Source organism: Pezoporus wallicus, unplaced genomic scaffold (genome assembly GCF_028554395.1).
Source record: "Pezoporus wallicus isolate ANWC-B61680 ecotype Strahan unplaced genomic scaffold, APGP_CSIRO_Pwel_v1 contig_3817, whole genome shotgun sequence".
NCBI classification, from domain to species: Eukaryota; Metazoa; Chordata; class Aves; order Psittaciformes; family Psittacidae; genus Pezoporus; species Pezoporus wallicus.
Genome location: NW_026635157.1, coordinates 7,302,670 through 7,319,622, shown reverse-complemented (window position 1 = coordinate 7,319,622; position 16,953 = coordinate 7,302,670). Strand labels below are relative to the sequence as shown.

The window sequence follows — 16,953 nt, the reverse complement described above, 5'->3', positions numbered from 1 at the left end:
GGTTTAGTATTTAAAAACTACATACAAGTAAGCAAGTAATGTTAACTTGTAAGCATTTGGTGGGACTACAGAAGTAATTTAATCGAGGTTTCTTTGACTTTTTAAAAGGCCAGTGTAGTGATAGGACAAGGGGTAATGGTTTTAAACTAAAAGAGGGAAGATTTAGATTAGGCATTAGGAAGAAGTTCATCCTAAGGAGGGTGGTGAGGCACTGGAACAGGTTGCCCAGAGAAGATGTGGATGCCCCATTCCTGAAAGTGTTCAAGGCTGGGCTGGATGGGGTTTTGAGCAACCTGGTCTAGTGGAAGGTGTCCCTGCCTGTGAAAGGGGGCTGGAACTAGATGATCTTGAAGGCCCCTTCCAACCCACACCAATCTATGATTCTGTGACCATTTATGCTTTCTTCCCACCCTGAGTCAGCAAAGATTAAACTTTCAAGTATCCAGGTTGCATCTGTGACTTTTGTGACTGAGAAACTCGGTGTTACTCTCACTTTTTAAAAGGATGCATACATACAGAGGCTGGTTTTCTTGGGTATTTTTCAGTTTTAATATTTCAATGACTGGAGTTTTTAATGTAAGTACTCAAATATTATTAAAAATAAAGATTAGCATGTAAAAAGAAGATGAAAATATAACTGCCTTAGTAAGAACCAGAGAGAGAACAAAATGGAAAACAAGCTGTCACGGAAAATAATTAGGGCACACTTAAGAGTTAAAAGGGGAAAAGCCAATCTAAAATTTCAAATGTCAGGTGAATCTTCCCATAGATTCTGTAAAAACGAAGAAGAGAAAAGGTAAAGGAGGAAAAGAGAGACTGCAGTTTTGAGTCAGGTGAGTATTACAGTGGTCCTCAAGTAAGAGGGCAAGTAAGAGGGAGTGAGGAAGAGCAGCTTGATAAAAAAAAAAAAAAAATAAATAAATTGAAGATTGGAAAATAAAAGGCAAGAAAGCTGGAGACAGCCTCTGATGTGAAAGAATATTTACCTGGTTACACCTGCCAAAAAGCAGAAGGAAGCACTGCTGTGTCTGCAGCAGCCACAGGCAGTCTGCAGCAGCTGCTGGCCCCTGCAACAAGCAGGGCTGATGGCACCGACATGCAAAGTGGACTTGCACTCAGCTCCAGCCTTCTGGAAGCTGGCTGCAGGATAGATTCCAAACATTCCAAAGATCCCTTCTATCTCCATCCACATGTTTACCCCAAAGGCTGAAAACAATAAGTTCTTTTAGGTTTTGCCTAGAGAACATAGATTTTTCTTGTGGCTTACCTTTAATTTCAATGGTACCCATGGTTTCCTTTCCCTCATTACCAGTTTTCATCTTCAAACACTCTTACCTTAATGTGTACCTCTGTTGTTTCATTTTAAAAACCTTGCCCTGCCTCCTTTCCCTGCCCATACCAGCTCCACTGCTAGTTCTAACCCTGGAAATACATAACACAACCCCTTTGGCGCACCTGATGCTTGTGACCATCAAGAGCCCCTTAGTGCACCCACCAATAACCCTGTCCATACACGGCTTCTCCTGGTTCTGAAGCAGAGCCCAGTGCTGCAGCTCCGGTAGGGCTTTCCGGACACTCCTTCATCCTAGTGTGGTTGTTTCATGTCCCCTTACTCACGTGGCAGTCCTAATGCCTGCTCTGCTCTTGTTGAGAGCTGTTGGCATCAGCATCCCTTTCCAGCCACTGCTACACGTCTCACCTGAACACAGCAGTGTAATGACTGGGAAGAAGTACAGCTGGCTTTGGAAGCTGGGTACATCTAGTGACCTCTGGGAACTGAACCAAGTGAAATGTAACATGTTACATGCAACATGTTTTAGTGTGAGGTGTCCCTGCCCATGGCAGGGGGGTTGGAACTTAAGGTGCTTTCCAACCCTAACTATTCTAGGATTCTATGATTCTATGTTTCTGCAGAAATCTCACAGAAAGTACTTGGTGCGTTTTTGATACTGCCAAAATGTGTGCTGTTCTTGTCCTAAATTCCATACAAACCCACCAGAACTGGCAATCCTTGTCAGGATCAGGTCCACTCTTTTTACAGTAAGTCTTCCAGAACCAAGCAGCTGTTATCAACTGTGCCGTCCACCCCCGTCCCGTCCCGTCCCGTCCCCCCCCCCCGAGCTGGTTCTAACACCTTTCCTGTGGAGAGGGGGCAGACTGCCTTTGTTTAAAATAAAGAGTAATTTTCCTGTCTCCTACTGATGGGTGAAAGGTGATCTTACTGCTGAGAGAGACCTAACATGTATGACTTTACAAGGCTCAAGAATATAAGCCAGTTCTGAATAAAAGTATTGTTTTTCATTCCCTTACGGTGCCTGACACTGCAGGAGACTGGTAGAGGACTGACTGCTCAAGAAAATTGCTTTTTCATAGAGTTGAGGTGATCAGCTGCAGTCTCCTGTTAAAACCTTCATCTGGCAAGTCGAGAGTTTATTTGAACTTTAAGACATCTTTAAGACATCTCTTTCCAAGACTGTGTGGTTACCAAGTTTTAATGACTTTCCAAGGAAAGATCCCCTACTAGACACAGGTTCTCCCTGCCTCCTCATCAACGGTTCCACTCTCCGTCGTTCCCCGCCGGCGAAGAGACTCTCTTTGGCGAGCCGGGGAACGAGCCGGACCCCAAAGCGAAGCGCCGGGGGCTGTGGGAGGGATGCCGCTGGTAGGCTCGACAGATACTTTTACCTGGGAGGCAGTACGTTCTTGGGGAAAGAAAAGCGGTGCTGCCCTGTTTGTGCACGAGTTGAGGGGGGGGGCTTTGCACTGAGCTCCCCGCTCCGGGAGACATGGGGATTCCCAAGGGGCTCCCACGTTAGTTTCGGGCCGGTCGCGCCCTGCCGCGATGCGTTTGTGTCCCCCCTGCTGAAAGCACCGCTCTGCCCTGCGCTGCCGCCGGCCGGCTTCGGGAGAGCTTGCGGGAGCGGAGGGGCGCTCAGGCGGACACCGAGGGGCGAAAATGGGGGACAATACCGGGAGGGGGAGCACCTAAAGCGGCGGCGGAGACGCAGTGGAGATAGCGGGGAGGCACTCGGGGAGCTGCGGCGGAGAGGGGGCAGGAAGAGCGGGGAGGCGGGGGGACACGTCGGGGGCGGTGGCCGCCCTCCCGGGAGCGCGTACTGCCTCCGCCCGCCCCCCGCCTCCGCCCGTGCCCGTCCCCCGTCCCCCCCCCTCCCGCCGCCGCCGCCGCGGGTGGCCGGGCGGGCGGCAGTGCCGCGGGCCCCGGCGGCGGGGCCGTGCGCGGGGAGGATGGGCCGGTGGCGGGGCCGTGCGCGGGGCGTCGCGGTGGCGGTGGCGCACGGGCTGTGCTCGGGCTCACTGAACATCCTACTGAAGTTCCTGCTGGCCCGCTACCACTTCGCCTTCCTGACGCTGCTGCAGTGCCTCAGCAGCGCGGCGGCGGCGCTGGGGCTGGAAGCGCTGCGGCGGCGGGGGCTGGCGGCGCTGCCGCCCTTCGGGCCCCGCCTGGCGCGCCCCTTCGCCGCTGTGGCCGCCCTGGCCACGCTGCAGTCCACCCTCACCCTCTGGTCGCTGCGCGGCCTCAGCCTCCCCATGTACGTCGTCTTCAAGCGCTGCCTGCCCCTCGTCACCCTTCTCACCGGTGCCCTGGTGCTCCGCGACGGCATGCCCTCGCCCGGCGTCCTGGTCGCTGTCCTCATCACCACCTGCGGCGCCGCGCTAGCCGGTGAGTGCGATCGCTGCCGCGCCGAAGGGAGGGGACGGGGCGGGACGGGGCGTGCGGCCGCTCCGCGGGACGCCCGACGGCAGAGCCGGCTCTGCACCGATGTCCCTCGCCGCTCCGGCTGGGCTCCGGGGCGGGACAGGGCGGGCAGCGGCAGCCCGGGGGAGAGGTGTGAGGGTGCGGGGGGTGTGCAGCCTTGCAGGGCAGTTGCATCCCCGCTGTGGCAGGAGCGACTTTACGGGGACCGTTGCGAGCAGGGGAACGCAGCCCCGGTGTGACAGGTACAACCCTACGGCTATAGGGGCGTCCTATGGGGGTCGGTGCAGTCCTCTAGGGTCAGTTGTAAACCTATCGGAATCGGTGCAACCTTATTGCAACCCTGCTAGGGAAGGTGCAGCCCCGTGGAGGGTGTTGCGGGCTTCGGGGAAGTGTGATGTTCTTACAGGGGTAGGTGTAATGTTCTGAGGGGCAATTGAGACCTCATGGGGGCATCTGCAGCCCTACTGGGGTAACTGCAGTGTTACAGGGGCAGGTGCAAGCTTAGGGGTCGTCTGCGGGTCCCTAAGTGTTGATTTCCAGCCGAGGTGTAGGTGGGATGGGAGGCGAAGCTGGCTCTGAGTGGCTCGACAACACTCCTGGACTGGGGGCTGCCCCAGGATACAGGGCGCACATGTAAGGCAAGTAGTTTGATCTGCAAAGTAGCTTGACAGGGGGCTCAGCAGAGAGGCTCTCACCGCACACAGATTGGCTTTGCTGGGGGGGGAGCAGGAGGGTCAGGGGGCTGGAGGGCATGTGTCCTGGCCAGCCAGAGCTGACATGCACCCACTCTGGCAAGAGGATGCACAGGGTTGCTGTGTGCATGTGCAGCTTTGGCTGTGAATCTCTCACAGGGTCTTCAAAAAAGGGAGAACACAGTATGATTTTGGCAGTGGGATTCAGGGGGAGAGTTAAAGACATTCTTTAGGTTTGCAGCATGAAAAAAAAGACCACAAAAGGATGGACCTGTTGAGAGGTATGTCCAGCCTTGGGAAAAGCATGACAAATGCTAGGAGTTACATCAAGCGTGCTGATGCCTATTTCCTAAATACCCCCCAGTCCAAAGCAGTGCTCTCTTTCTGTCTCACGTGCAAAAACCATGCTTGTTTCTTTCTGTCACTCTCCTGACAGGAGCTGGTGACCTGACCGGGGATGCCATGGGCTATGTGACAGGAGTGCTGGCCGTACTCATACATGCTGCCTACCTGGTGCTCATTCAGAAGACCAGTATAGATAGTGAATATGGACCCCTCACAGCTCAGTACGCCATTGCTGTTTCGGCCACCCCTTTTCTCATCATTTGCTCCTTTGCCAGCATGGATTCCATCAATGTCTGGTCCTTCCCAGGGTGGAAGGACCCTGCCATGGTATGCATCTTTATCGCTTGTGTCCTGATTAGCTGTGCCATGAACTTTACCACCCTTCACTGCACTTACATTAACTCGGCTGTGACCACCAGCTTTGTAGGGGTGGTGAAGAGCATAGCGACCATCACAGTGGGCATGGTGGCATTCAATGATGTGGAGCCCACAAAGTTATTTATAGCTGGTGTTGTGGTCAACACCTTGGGGTCTGTCATTTACTGTGTGGCCAAGTACATTGAGACCAGACGGCAGAGCAACTATGAGGACCTGGAGAAAGAAACTAGAGAAGAGGAGGGGAAAAGCCAGGCAGGGGACCAAGCACTGTTTGCGATGGAGGCAATTTCCCATGAGAAGGGGGCTGAAGAAGCAGCAGTGGAAGGATCAGCCACAGGGTGCAGCCAGAGTGGAGAGGAAGAGGACAGCACTGAGAAACCTGCCAAGGGACCAGTGATTGAGAAAAACGCCACGGGCACACAAGAAGTGAACAGGAGCTCACTGAAGGATGCCTATCTTGGAGTATGGAGGTTGGTGAGAGGTGCTAACTATATAAAGAAGGATTATTTGATAGAAAATGAAGAGCTACCAAACCCTTAAAAAGTGGGTTTGAGGACAGAAGTGGTTCTCTGTACAGGGGGAAAAGCAGAGCATACATTTCCACATCAATGCTGACAAATCCAAATCATGCAGGAAGACTTTACCTCATTGTCAAAAAGCAAAAGGTCAGAATTTGCTCATGCTTTGTCTTGCTTTCAGCTGCTTTCAGTACATCAATTTAGACCCACCACAGCTAAAGGTGCCAAGTCCTCTACTGCGGACACAGAGAGAGTTGGGTAATGGGAAGTCACAGGGTGCTTGCCCAGCAGCCTGGGCTGTGAGGGACATCAGTACCATGGAGTTAGTTGGCAGTGTCAGTGTCACAGCGGTGGCCTGTAGCTTAGCTTGTGTCTGGAGCCTCATGATTTTAACACCATTCGGAAGCTCTGACAATGTGCTTCCCTATCTGTATCTGTCCAATTATAGGTACTCTACATAAACATATTCCTACAATATATAATCTTCTAGTAACTGTACCTTTATGTGGTCCTCTGTGTCCATACAATTGCAACAGAGCTAGAGGTTGTGCCATTTCAATTAGATTGGTGTAAAATCACCCTCTTGACTGAAGAATTGAAACTCCCTGATTCCATGGCTAGGCTGGGCCTTGGACCTGGTTTGCATTGGGTGGTTTGTGTCTTCAGTAAAAATACTTTTGTCTTGCGGTGGTGTACAGGAAAGCAGAACCAGATCTGAACTTCTGACAAGCTTTGGTTAGCAAAGGAAGGATGGTTTTCTATGAGCTTTAACTACATGTAGCATTGGGAATATTAGCTTGACCCAAATAAATGAGTTTGGAAATGCTGGTATATATTGATTTGGGAGGGCTATTAAAAAATGAGTGAGGAAGTGTGTGCCTTCTGCTATCCCTTCCTCATACCCTAAAGTCAGTTGAATCAGAGCCTGGACTGGAACCTGGCTGTCCTCTCCCTCTCTCAGAAGTAAAGGCTGATAGCAGAACTATGGACGCTGTCTGGGAACCTTTTGCAGGGCAAGTTTGCTATATCCTGGCCACATACTGGGACATGACTTTGAGCGTATCAGCCCTCACTGCCCTGCACTGTGCTGTCCAGTAAAAGAAAGCACAGGCAGGAGCTGCAGCATGCTCTAGCAAGATCCCTCAGACAAGTGGGTTGTGGGCAAGGATGCTTGGTGTGCTTGGCACCGAGACATCCATGGCTTTGGTGGGAGCTGCTCCTCAGACTGTGCCTTTAGGCTGCAAGGAGCAGAGCTGCCTCTGCACCATGGGCACTCGAGTGCTACTGAGGGAAGTGGGAACCAGGAAGCAGGTGCTCCAGCGAGGACTCGACTGGATATGCTAATATTTTGTACCACATACGGTTACCAGGAAAGACTGGGGAAATGGATGTTTGAGTATTTCTTAGCATGGGGATATCCTTTTGGTATGTGGGGATTCTTCAGTCAAACCTTTGCGCAGAACTAGGCAGAGAAGAGATTTGACTGAGTCTTCCTCATCTCAAAAGGGTGCCCCAGCCATCGGGCCATCTTGACCAGAGGCTGAAATAAGTTGCTACCATCTCCTGAAAAAATTAGCCAAGTTTGGTTTTATTATTATACATTATTTATTTTTATTATTATTTATTAAGCTACTGAACTGAAAATCAATTATCCCCACATCCCTAATTAATCAGTGCCTAATCCAATGCTCTCTCAAGCCAAGCAGGCAGCATGAGCCTCACAGTGTGTTCAGCACAGAAATCCGAAATAAGCAATTTACCCAGCAGGGAATATTTGCAAAACTGATCTCTGAGGGAGCTTTAGATTCTTGACAATAAGTGTGCAGGCAGAAACGCTGGTGTGACAGTATGTTTTTTGAGTGAGCACAGAAATCGAGTGGTCTGGCATCACCCATGAATTTTGGAAGAGAGGGCTATGGAGACAATTCAGGCTAAAAGCTGAGCTGGAGGACCGGGCATGGAGGTCTGTACGTCACGCATTATGTATACCTTATGTTTAAGAGTTAAGAGATACTGGCTGTATGCCAAAGTATGTTTACTTTCTGTTCAAGCTCCATATGGCATCTTTTTCAATAAAAGCACTATTTATTGTTCATAGGCTAATATAATAGGGGTTTTGTTAGCTTTTCAGGTGCATCCTAGACTACAGAAGTTTGTGCCTATGACTTATAGTTGATGTATCACTGAACTCATTATGATATTGAACTCCTTTGTAATCATACAGACAGCTGAAGAGAAGCCCACACTTCTGATCTGTCCCCACTGTGCTCAGTGTTCTCTCTCCACAGGAAATGTGGATCTTTTCACCATCTGGATGCCAGTCTTAGACCCCGTAGCGTACACTCCGTGTTTGTCATGTGCTGTAGAAAGCTCTCCCTGGATTCTTATTGCAGGACCTTTTCCTGGGGGAGTTCAGTGTTCTGTCACTTACTGTTGTTGAAGTAGTAGTAGAAACTTGTGGAAATTCAAACATTTTTGACTGTTAAAAAAGCTGCCGTTACGATGTTGTACATTTGCATGTATGTTTGAAATGTGGTTATATTGTATTCTGTTTATACCTGTAAATTCCTGAAATTAAAACAGGGATTTGGCAAATGCAATCCACTTTTTCAGTAATAGAGACTGTTGCACAGTAAAATAAAAACAGTGCCTCGTGCTGAGATATTTTAATAGCATCAGTGGAAGACTGCAGAATGAAATGTGGGAATAAAACGCACTGCTTTCCAAAAGCCTTCTTGTTTTCTTATTGTTGCTATTTATTTTTGGTTCATTTATAGTTATTCTTGTGCCTTTATACCATCCAAGTTTTCTCAACATGTGACTGCACGCTATATATGCTGTCCTGGACAGAGGGACTGAAGATAGGCGAAGGAGCACAGGAATCTGAAGTTGCCGAGTCCTCTGTGCCTCTTGGAAGTTTCTGTGGTTCTCAGCAGTGATTTCTTTGGTTACGTATATAAGGTGATTTAGTGCCACTAGTGTAACTGCTGTAACTTTAGAATAAATAAAAATAAGAAGATGCCACTAGTAATAGAAACATTATAAAATCATTGCATTATTAAAGGACTTAAAATTGATTTAGCTTTACAATATTAAGCATTTTTATTACCAGCTATGTCACATGGGCAACCTTAGGAGATGACTTAAGTGTTAAGTTTTACCTGTTTGCTTCTGATGAAAGCAATTATTCATTATTATGATTATGTGCCTGTGGCTCAAACTGGGTTGTGCCAGACACTGGGGCTGGTGATGATTGCAGAATTCATCTTATTGTTCCACACAAATGTGCCTGCAGGACACTTTAGAGAAAGCAACTGTCCTTGTTCCGGGGTAATGAATGAACCTGACGCACAATGACTGCTTGGAGAATAAACGTTAATTTCCGTGTCAACGCAGCATCGAGTAACACCTGCTGTAGCACTACTATATACACATGCACACAAATACACATGCAACAGGAAAATGAAAGCCAGAATGGCTGTCTTTTCTAAAATACATTATTTTTTCAAATAAATAGAAGAGAGGTGAGATTATTTGGAGGCAGGGATAGTTAAAATTTCTAAGGATAAGTTAAAAAATTGTGCAAATCACTGACAATGATCCTGCATTTACCATCACTTCCAGGAGGAAAATGAAAAGCAACCTGCCACAAAACAGGTGAGGGTGAAAGAAATGTTACAGTTTATTAAGCAACACTCCACAGCGCTGTGTGTGCCTGGTGGTGGTTTATTGCCAGTGCTTAACAGCCTCCTGTAATTTGATTATGTGTGTTTGCTGCAGGCAAAGGCTTGATTAGGCAGAAAGGTGCAAGCCCTTCATCTCTGGTCTCTAAATTAACAACTGAACATTTTGCTGCTTGTCACGATTAAGCTTTAACACCACAGATTCCTGTCTCCTTGCCCTCTGTGCCTGCGTCCCGTATGATTTCACATACTCCTTTGAGGTTTCTTCTGTGTTTTTTTAACCTGAAGCCTCTAAGTGCAGTGCAGACAATCAACCCTGCCTCTCAATTAGCCATATTATTCATGCTTCAGTGGCTTGCTGGAGATTGTCAGGAAGCTTTTCACTTCAGCCTTGCTCCTGTCGGAAATTGCTGAGCGTGCACATGCCCTTATTTCTCTTCCCTTATTCCTACTGTATTTCCCAATTCGTGTTTCCAGTGTCCAGCCTGAAGACTTCTGCCAGTGTAGAAGGGCAGGGGGGAACGGACGAGCAGTATCTTGTATACCCAGATTGCTTCTTCCTACCTTTGTGCATGTTTTTGCACACCAGCTCCCTGCTTCTGAGCTCCCTTTATAGCTTAGCTGTGACTGCATACCAGGAGCTGGGCCAGGGCTGCGTACCAGGATCCTGCGGAGCTGGGCTGTGAGCAGGATCAACGCAGGAGCGAGGGCCATCCCTCTGCCAGCCAGGCAGTGCCGAAATCTCCTGCTCGTGCACACACACCAGTGTGGATATTTGTTATACATAAAACCAGAAGGATGTTTTTTCACAGTAAGAGCATTTTAAGTAATACAGCTACAAACCTGAAAAGGGATGGCTGTCATTGCTGTTGAGCCAGGTTAATTTTTATTATAGGTGGAGACTAACAAAGCCAGTCACACTTTAATGCTACACACTATTTAACAGCAGACTGTGCCTGAAATGGAAGCCTGGGCAGAGAACATGAAAACACTGCTTAGAGGGATGGATGGATGGAGAAAATATGAGAGTTAAAAATTAGAATGGGTGGGGAAAATGTGATAGTTTGCAGAAAAACCAAAATGTTCCTACATGGAAAGAAGTAGTGACAGCATCAGAAACCCAGAGCCAAACAATGCAGTGAATCTGCGTGAATGCACTTGTATCTGGGGACCAGAAAAGCAAAATACATGAAGGAGAGAGGCAGAGTGAATGACCTGGCTTGGGGGAAGATGGGTAGATGTGCTCTTTGTGGTCCTGTGATTTTTTTCTTCCTGGACAGATGTAAGACATTCTGTGTACATTAATTTTGTTGATAAGTTTGTCCTTTATTAAATAAAAGCCATGTCAGTTCTCTCAAAATTATACCTTTTTTTTTAAATTTGGTGCTATTGATTTCTTTTCTGACAAACCAAGACAGATTTTGACCATTTTTTAAATAGAGTTCAGGATTTCTCTGAAAAAGAGCAATAATTGCTAAGGTCACAGACTGTTTCTTACCTGACATGGAGGTCAAATGAGAGAGGATAATGAGCTGGAACTGGTCATTTGACAATAAACCAGTCAGGTTTGCTGGCTGCTGTAAATATTGAGTATCATCAATAAATCAAACCAGCTGCAGGGTGTTGTGTGTATCACCATTAACTCCTTGTGTAATGAATTGTCCTAGTTCTTTAAGTGAATTTTTGTTTTTCAGAGTACCTCTGTAAATCTGTCCTTATGGTCTGTCCAATTCCAAACCATGTATGCTTGGTTAAATGTTAAAATACGGATTTTGCCTTTAGATTATCAGACCAGTAGCCTACCTGGGATCTGAAAGGGAAAGAGTTTCCCTCTGTCAATTTGCCTTTTTGAATGAGTGAACATTCAGTGGCACAGAAAAGTTACAACGATTTTCGTTATTACAAACATATGGAAAGCGACTAAATGCATCCTCATTGCAATTTTACAGGAAAAAAAAAAGCATTTCCTCAAGCATAGTGGTTGATAGGTCACTGGTTCTGAGTATTTGCTGAACACCAGAAGGCTGATGCACACGCAGCACACCACAGCTGACAGTGCACAGTCACACAATTGCTGTCCTGGGATTTACAAAATTTTCTAAACCAAAACAGACTGGGATGCCTTTGCCTGGCATTGTGGAAGAACTTGCTTAACTTTGGAAAGTTGGGGTGCAGGTGTCTGTGGAGAGGTCCCCTCCAGAGAACATTTACTGTGAAGTCAGCAGCACATTTCAGGGATTCCTGAGGCAGGGTTGGACTTTCAAAATTGCTCAAATGTTTTATTTGGTTTTGGGTTTTTTTTTTGTTTTTAATTAATAATAGCTAAGCAAGAGCAGAATGGTCTGTAATACCTGTGCTGCCTTCTGGGTGCTGAACTCTTCTGAACCACTTGAATGTTCCTTGATCAAAGCAGAGCTAATCACGCTGCATCCAAGTCTGTCATCCAACACAACCAGAGCAATTTCTTTTTCCATTTGGAGGATCTACTTAACAGTGATTAAGTACATTTGTATACTCAAGAAGGCCTTTCATAGACTCAGCTTCTCCAAGTATTCAGTGCTACATTTCAGGAAAGATGCTAAGCAATAGCTAGCTACCAAAGAGCAGTCTTTTGGGTTATTTGCTATCCACACTTTAGACTTTTCCCAGTTTTATCTTCTGCAATGCCTTCCCTCAAAACCTGCAAATTTTAGTCTTGACTGAGCTTTGGTGCTGATTTGGCACCATTCTTTTTTTATTCTCTTTCTGCAAACTTCACCTCTGCCCGTCCCCCTGTGGCTGGTTAGGCAGGGCACAATGCGGTCCTTGGTCTGGCACTCACCCTGTGAATCCTCTTCTGGGAAATCAAAGCAGCAGCTAGCAGACAAAAAGCATCAGATCCTGTTCTCCTGGATGAAAACAAGGACATGCTGTTCTGTCACTGAGCTTCATTACAGATTTATACTGATTTATACTCATCATGACCAAGCAGAGTCAGCAAGGTCTTCAGAGCCAAGGAGGCTTCGCTGCATCCCTGCATTTAAAGCATGGGTTGAATCCAGAGATTATTTCTTGGTGGGACTCCTCTTGGTGATTGTATAGATATAACATGTTGGTGCGTAAATTGGCAAACTTTGAAGGCTCAGGCTGCTGTGTGAACACAGCTTCCTTGATGGCAATCCTAGAAGTCGCTGCAACACCTTCCTGGTTGCCATCACAGATGCTGTCATTCAGCAGTCTTTGCCCTTGTACCAAAATATTTAAATGTATTTTTATTTTGTGCCTCAACAGAGCCTTTATTCAGTAGGACACCAACATAAATGAAAACATCTTTTCACAGCTCAGTAGTGGCTGGTGTTTCACCTCCCCAACCGCAGGAGAGGGTTAGAAGTGCACGTGTGGGATTACTTCTTTATCTCATCTAGTGGAAGTCTGCTTGAGGAGCTGATGCTCACAGTTCTATCAATGTAAAGTCAAAAAAACACCCCCTCCACTCCAAACCTCACACTGCTGTGGCAGGACAACCAATGGCAAAAGCACCTGATGTAGAAGGGAGTTTTTGCTGTTCCAGATGTGCCATTGGGTTATATAGCACAGCCGTGCCACTGGAGAAGGGCCACCAGCTACTAGGGCAGTGCCAGCACCTTTGAACAAGCACAGCTGTAACTGCAGAGGCTTTGGAGAGCATCTCTTGCCACTAATGCTTCACAGGTAAGTGTTCTTCTGTGGGGTTAGGGGTTTGCCCCTCTCACAGAGCACCTCAGAGTGAGCTGGCATACCGCAGCTTGATCACTCCCTCCCTCCACAGGGTAACAGGTCAGCTCAGGCATTCAGCGGCATTGCAGAGGGAAGGGAATAGGAAACATTTAACCTGTACCATCAAGCAGACTGTTACCAGAGCATATGTAGTTCCTTTATTACTTTTTTTCACAGCTCCCTTTATGTTTTTGAAAGGAAAAATGCAAACCCACTAATAGTTCTTTTCGGAGAAAAGGTTTATTTAAGAAGCAAGTTCCTGCAGGCAATGCAGCACTGCTGAGCTTGCAAAATAATTCCATGTATGGTATGGATTAGGTTGGCAGCTTCCTTATTTGCATTGCATTCAAAGTGGCTGGGAAAACGAAGATGTAAAGGTGAGGACTGTAATAAAGAATGAGCTCTGTAAAGTGGCTTTGCTACAGCAAACCCTTAAACCCACTTTAGAACATCAGGGATTTAGCATAATTCTTGAGCTGACACACAAATCTGGCATCTTTGCAGTTAAGCCTCAGAATGAAAAATGCCATAAATGCGATTTCCTGCAAGACAAGGAGTAGCCAGCTGATTCCCAGGACACAGGCAGTACTGATATGCCCCTGCTATCAGTGCACTCTGCTGTGATGGGATATCTAATTTAGGTAAGTGCATTTCCAGCATTAGGGTGCAGGAAGTCTGACTGTGGGCGGCTGCCAATAGAGGCACACAAGATCAATTTTGCAGATTCACACAGAAAACTGCTCTCATTTTAACTAAAATGCTAAACTGAAGTAATAATATAATAGTATTATAAGCTATAAAGAAAGAAGGAAAGACAAGAGAAGCAAAAAAACTGGTCTCACAGACACATTTCCAGAGATTTACAGTGCTGTTGCTCTGCATTTTTCAGTCAGAATAATAAATAAACATTTGAGTACTAACAAGATGGACACAGATAATTTAGATTATTTTAAATCCAGCATCACTATCTGATCCAAATATAGGCGCAAGGAGACCATGAGGTGCTTCAGCAGGAGCAGCCATCAGCATCTCAGTACACCACAGAACTTCTAGGAGCCTACAGCTGGCTGGAGCAGCTGCCATCCATGGCACACAGGGAGCTGGGAGGCTGGAAATAAATACTCTGCTGCCTCTTTCTGTCGGAGGGTGCCTTTGTGTATCTGAAAGTTAAAACTCCACAACCATTTCAGGTAGATGGTCCTGTTTGCTGCCCTCTTTCTTTCAGGGGCAAATCTGTCCACACCCACATATTGTTTTTGTAACAGTGCCTAAACTGGCATTCACACTGCAGTATTGGCAGTAAAGAAAGCAAGCAAGCCAGAAGTGTTAATTTCTCTTTTTTTTTACCACAGCCTTCAAACTAATCTAGTCATCTCTATTTCTGCTTAAAGACTGGTGAGGGTTTGAGTGAACTATTCACTTATGGTCTGATCATCCACCAGAGCTGACATTTTTGTTATATTTGCTGTGACAGGAGTTTCTGTGTTCCAGGGTTGGTGTGCACGTTTAAATAAAGCCCATTAGACTTGGACTATAGCCAGGCCTGCTGTAAGCAGAACTGCACCCTCTCTGTAATTGTACTGTGATTTGCTGTTGCAAGAGGAGGCACGAGTATTTGGGGATTTCACCCACTGATTTTTACTGTGTCTTAATTCTGCAGATTTGGTGAAATCGATGTGCTTCAAAAGAAGTAAGAGCCTGTTCTCTTCTGCTACACTGGCACAGTCCCATAATGCAAATTAAACTGATTGGGAAGAAGTTGGTTCAGGACAAATAGGTCCCTCGTGGGCTGTAAGCATCTCTCCTGGTCAGGAAACAGTAGACAGAAAGCTGCAGAGTTCTCTGCTGTGGCAGCAGGGAGGAGTGTAAAAAAGCTCCTGTGAGGGAATGTGATTTGGTATACCTGTCACAAGGGTTGCTGAAGGTTTCTGCCTTGTTACTATTTCCCATGTTGTGGAGCAGTTTCCTGTGGGAACCGTTGTCTACCTGCATTTAGGGATGTTGAATGGAGAGCTTCTACTGATTATTTTTTCCCTTGGTGCTACACAGTTTGCTGTTGTTTTGTCATTAGTTAAGGTTTTCACCATATTCCTTTTGTCCAACCACAAACGCTATTCTGGGAGGGAGATACCTGCTTCTTGAGTCCAGATTCAGTCTACAAGTTGTGGATCTGCTACTTGGCAAAATTCGTGGGTAGGAATGCCTGATGCAGGAAATGGGGAGTGGATGAACTCAGTGGGGGCTAAAAACTTCCTCCATCAATGGCAGATCCACTTGAGGAGATAACTGCCCTTGTCCTCCTTCCAACTATCCACTGACAGACTTCCTACTTCAGTAGCAGGCTGAAAAAACAGTGTGTGGGGCTGGGGGACTGAAAACATAGAAAAACTGTAAATTTTAATTTATTTTGTTATTAAATAGTTACCAAAATGAGTGATTGCTTATGCACTAAAATTAGCTTCCCTATCTGTATGGCAGCTATGCCTAGGCATCCTGATGTAACTCTACAGTGCTAGATATATCCTGTGAATTCCTGAACAGGTTAGACATTGGTAGAAGCAATGTAAGCATTAGACCCTGAGCTGCAAGCAACTTTGAATTTCCCAGCTTATGGTGATCAGCAAAAAATAAACCACACGTGGCTAAAAGGATGCAGACAGGATCTGTTTTGAATTGGCAGGAAGAAGATAATGATCGCATTTCTGCAACTCTAGAAATGTTTGTGATTACAGAAATCACAGAAATCTATGATTCCCATTAGATTTCAGATAAGTAAAGCTGTTTTGCATTAGCAACCAGCAAGCTCAGCAGATCAAGCCCAGCATGGGTTCATACAATAGCATTTGCTTTGGTTACTCAAGTGGTCCTCTGGGTCCATGTAGCTGCTAACTCTGTCTGAAACAGCAATGGGCTAAAACCACTAAGTAATGCAATCCATGGACTGCCTTTAAGGGCTTCTTTTCCACTTCTCTGATCCCCTCTAAGAAAGTCCAGCGGCACAGAATTGTTTACTGGTTGAATTAATTCTGACTTGGTGGTTTGGTACTTCAAAGGGAAGAGTAGGACATGGGAAAGCTAACAGACTAAATGCAGAGTTATATAATGCCATTTATATTGGCATTAATTGGAATTAATTAAATGACTGTTACTTGAAGATCTGAAATGGTTAATCTCTAATTTAGCTGAAAGTTACATTCTTGCACTCTATTGTTGTGCTGCATTTCATACTGTCACATCTTGGGCCCACCTCGCACTGTTAGCCCTTCTGCTCATGTCTACACTGCTAGTAGTGTAGAGTGATTGTGTCCATGTTATGTGACTATTCAGTGCCATCAAGGGCAGACTGGCCTTGTCCACATCTGGCCCTAGTTTTCTTTGGGTCCCGTTGCCCTCAGGGGTAACTATTATTTTCATTGTGGCTTTTTTCAAGAGAAGGCTGCATGGAGACCTCATAGCAGCTTTCCAGTATCTGAAGGGGGCCTATAGGGATGCTGGGGAGGGACTTTTCATTAGGGACTGCAGTGATAGAACAAGGGGTAACAGGTTAAAACTTAAACAGGGGAAGTTTAGACTGGATGTAAGGAGGAAATTCTTTCCTGTGAGGGTGGTGAGGCACTGGAATGGGTTGCCCAGGGAGGCTGTGAATGCTCCATCCCTGGCACTGTTCAAGACCAGGTTGGATGAGGCCTTGGGTGATATGATTTAGTGTGAGGTGTCCCTGCCCATGGCAGGGGGGCTGGAACTTGATGATCTTAAGGTCCTTTCCAACCCAAACTATTCTATGATTCTATGATTCTATGATTCTATGATATAATGTGAGGACTGTGCTGTAGCTCTGGATTCAAAACAAATAGAAATGCCCTTCACAGAGGAGGCATTAGACT

At 46.4% G+C, this 16,953-nt stretch overlaps 1 protein-coding gene across 1 annotated transcript; it reads left to right on the top strand.

Moving 5' to 3' along the window:
* Positions 1 to 3,191: 3,191 nt before the first annotated feature.
* Positions 3,192 to 6,789, top strand: SLC35D3 (solute carrier family 35 member D3). Its single transcript, XM_057407636.1, has 2 exons — positions 3,192 to 3,682; positions 4,847 to 6,789. The coding sequence occupies exons 1-2, from the start codon at positions 3,247 to 3,249 to the stop codon at positions 5,671 to 5,673; spliced, it is 1,263 nt and encodes a 420-aa protein (XP_057263619.1). The 5' UTR covers positions 3,192 to 3,246; the 3' UTR covers positions 5,674 to 6,789.
* Positions 6,790 to 16,953: the final 10,164 nt, after the last annotated feature.

Coding starts and splice junctions, on each gene's coding strand:
- SLC35D3 (XM_057407636.1), top strand. CDS start 3,247: ATGGGCCGGTGGCGGGGCCGTGCGCGGGGCGTCGCGGTGGCGGTGGCG. Junction 3,683..4,846: donor CTGCGGCGCCGCGCTAGCCG/GTGAGTGCGATC, acceptor CTCTCCTGACAG/GAGCTGGTGACCTGACCGGG.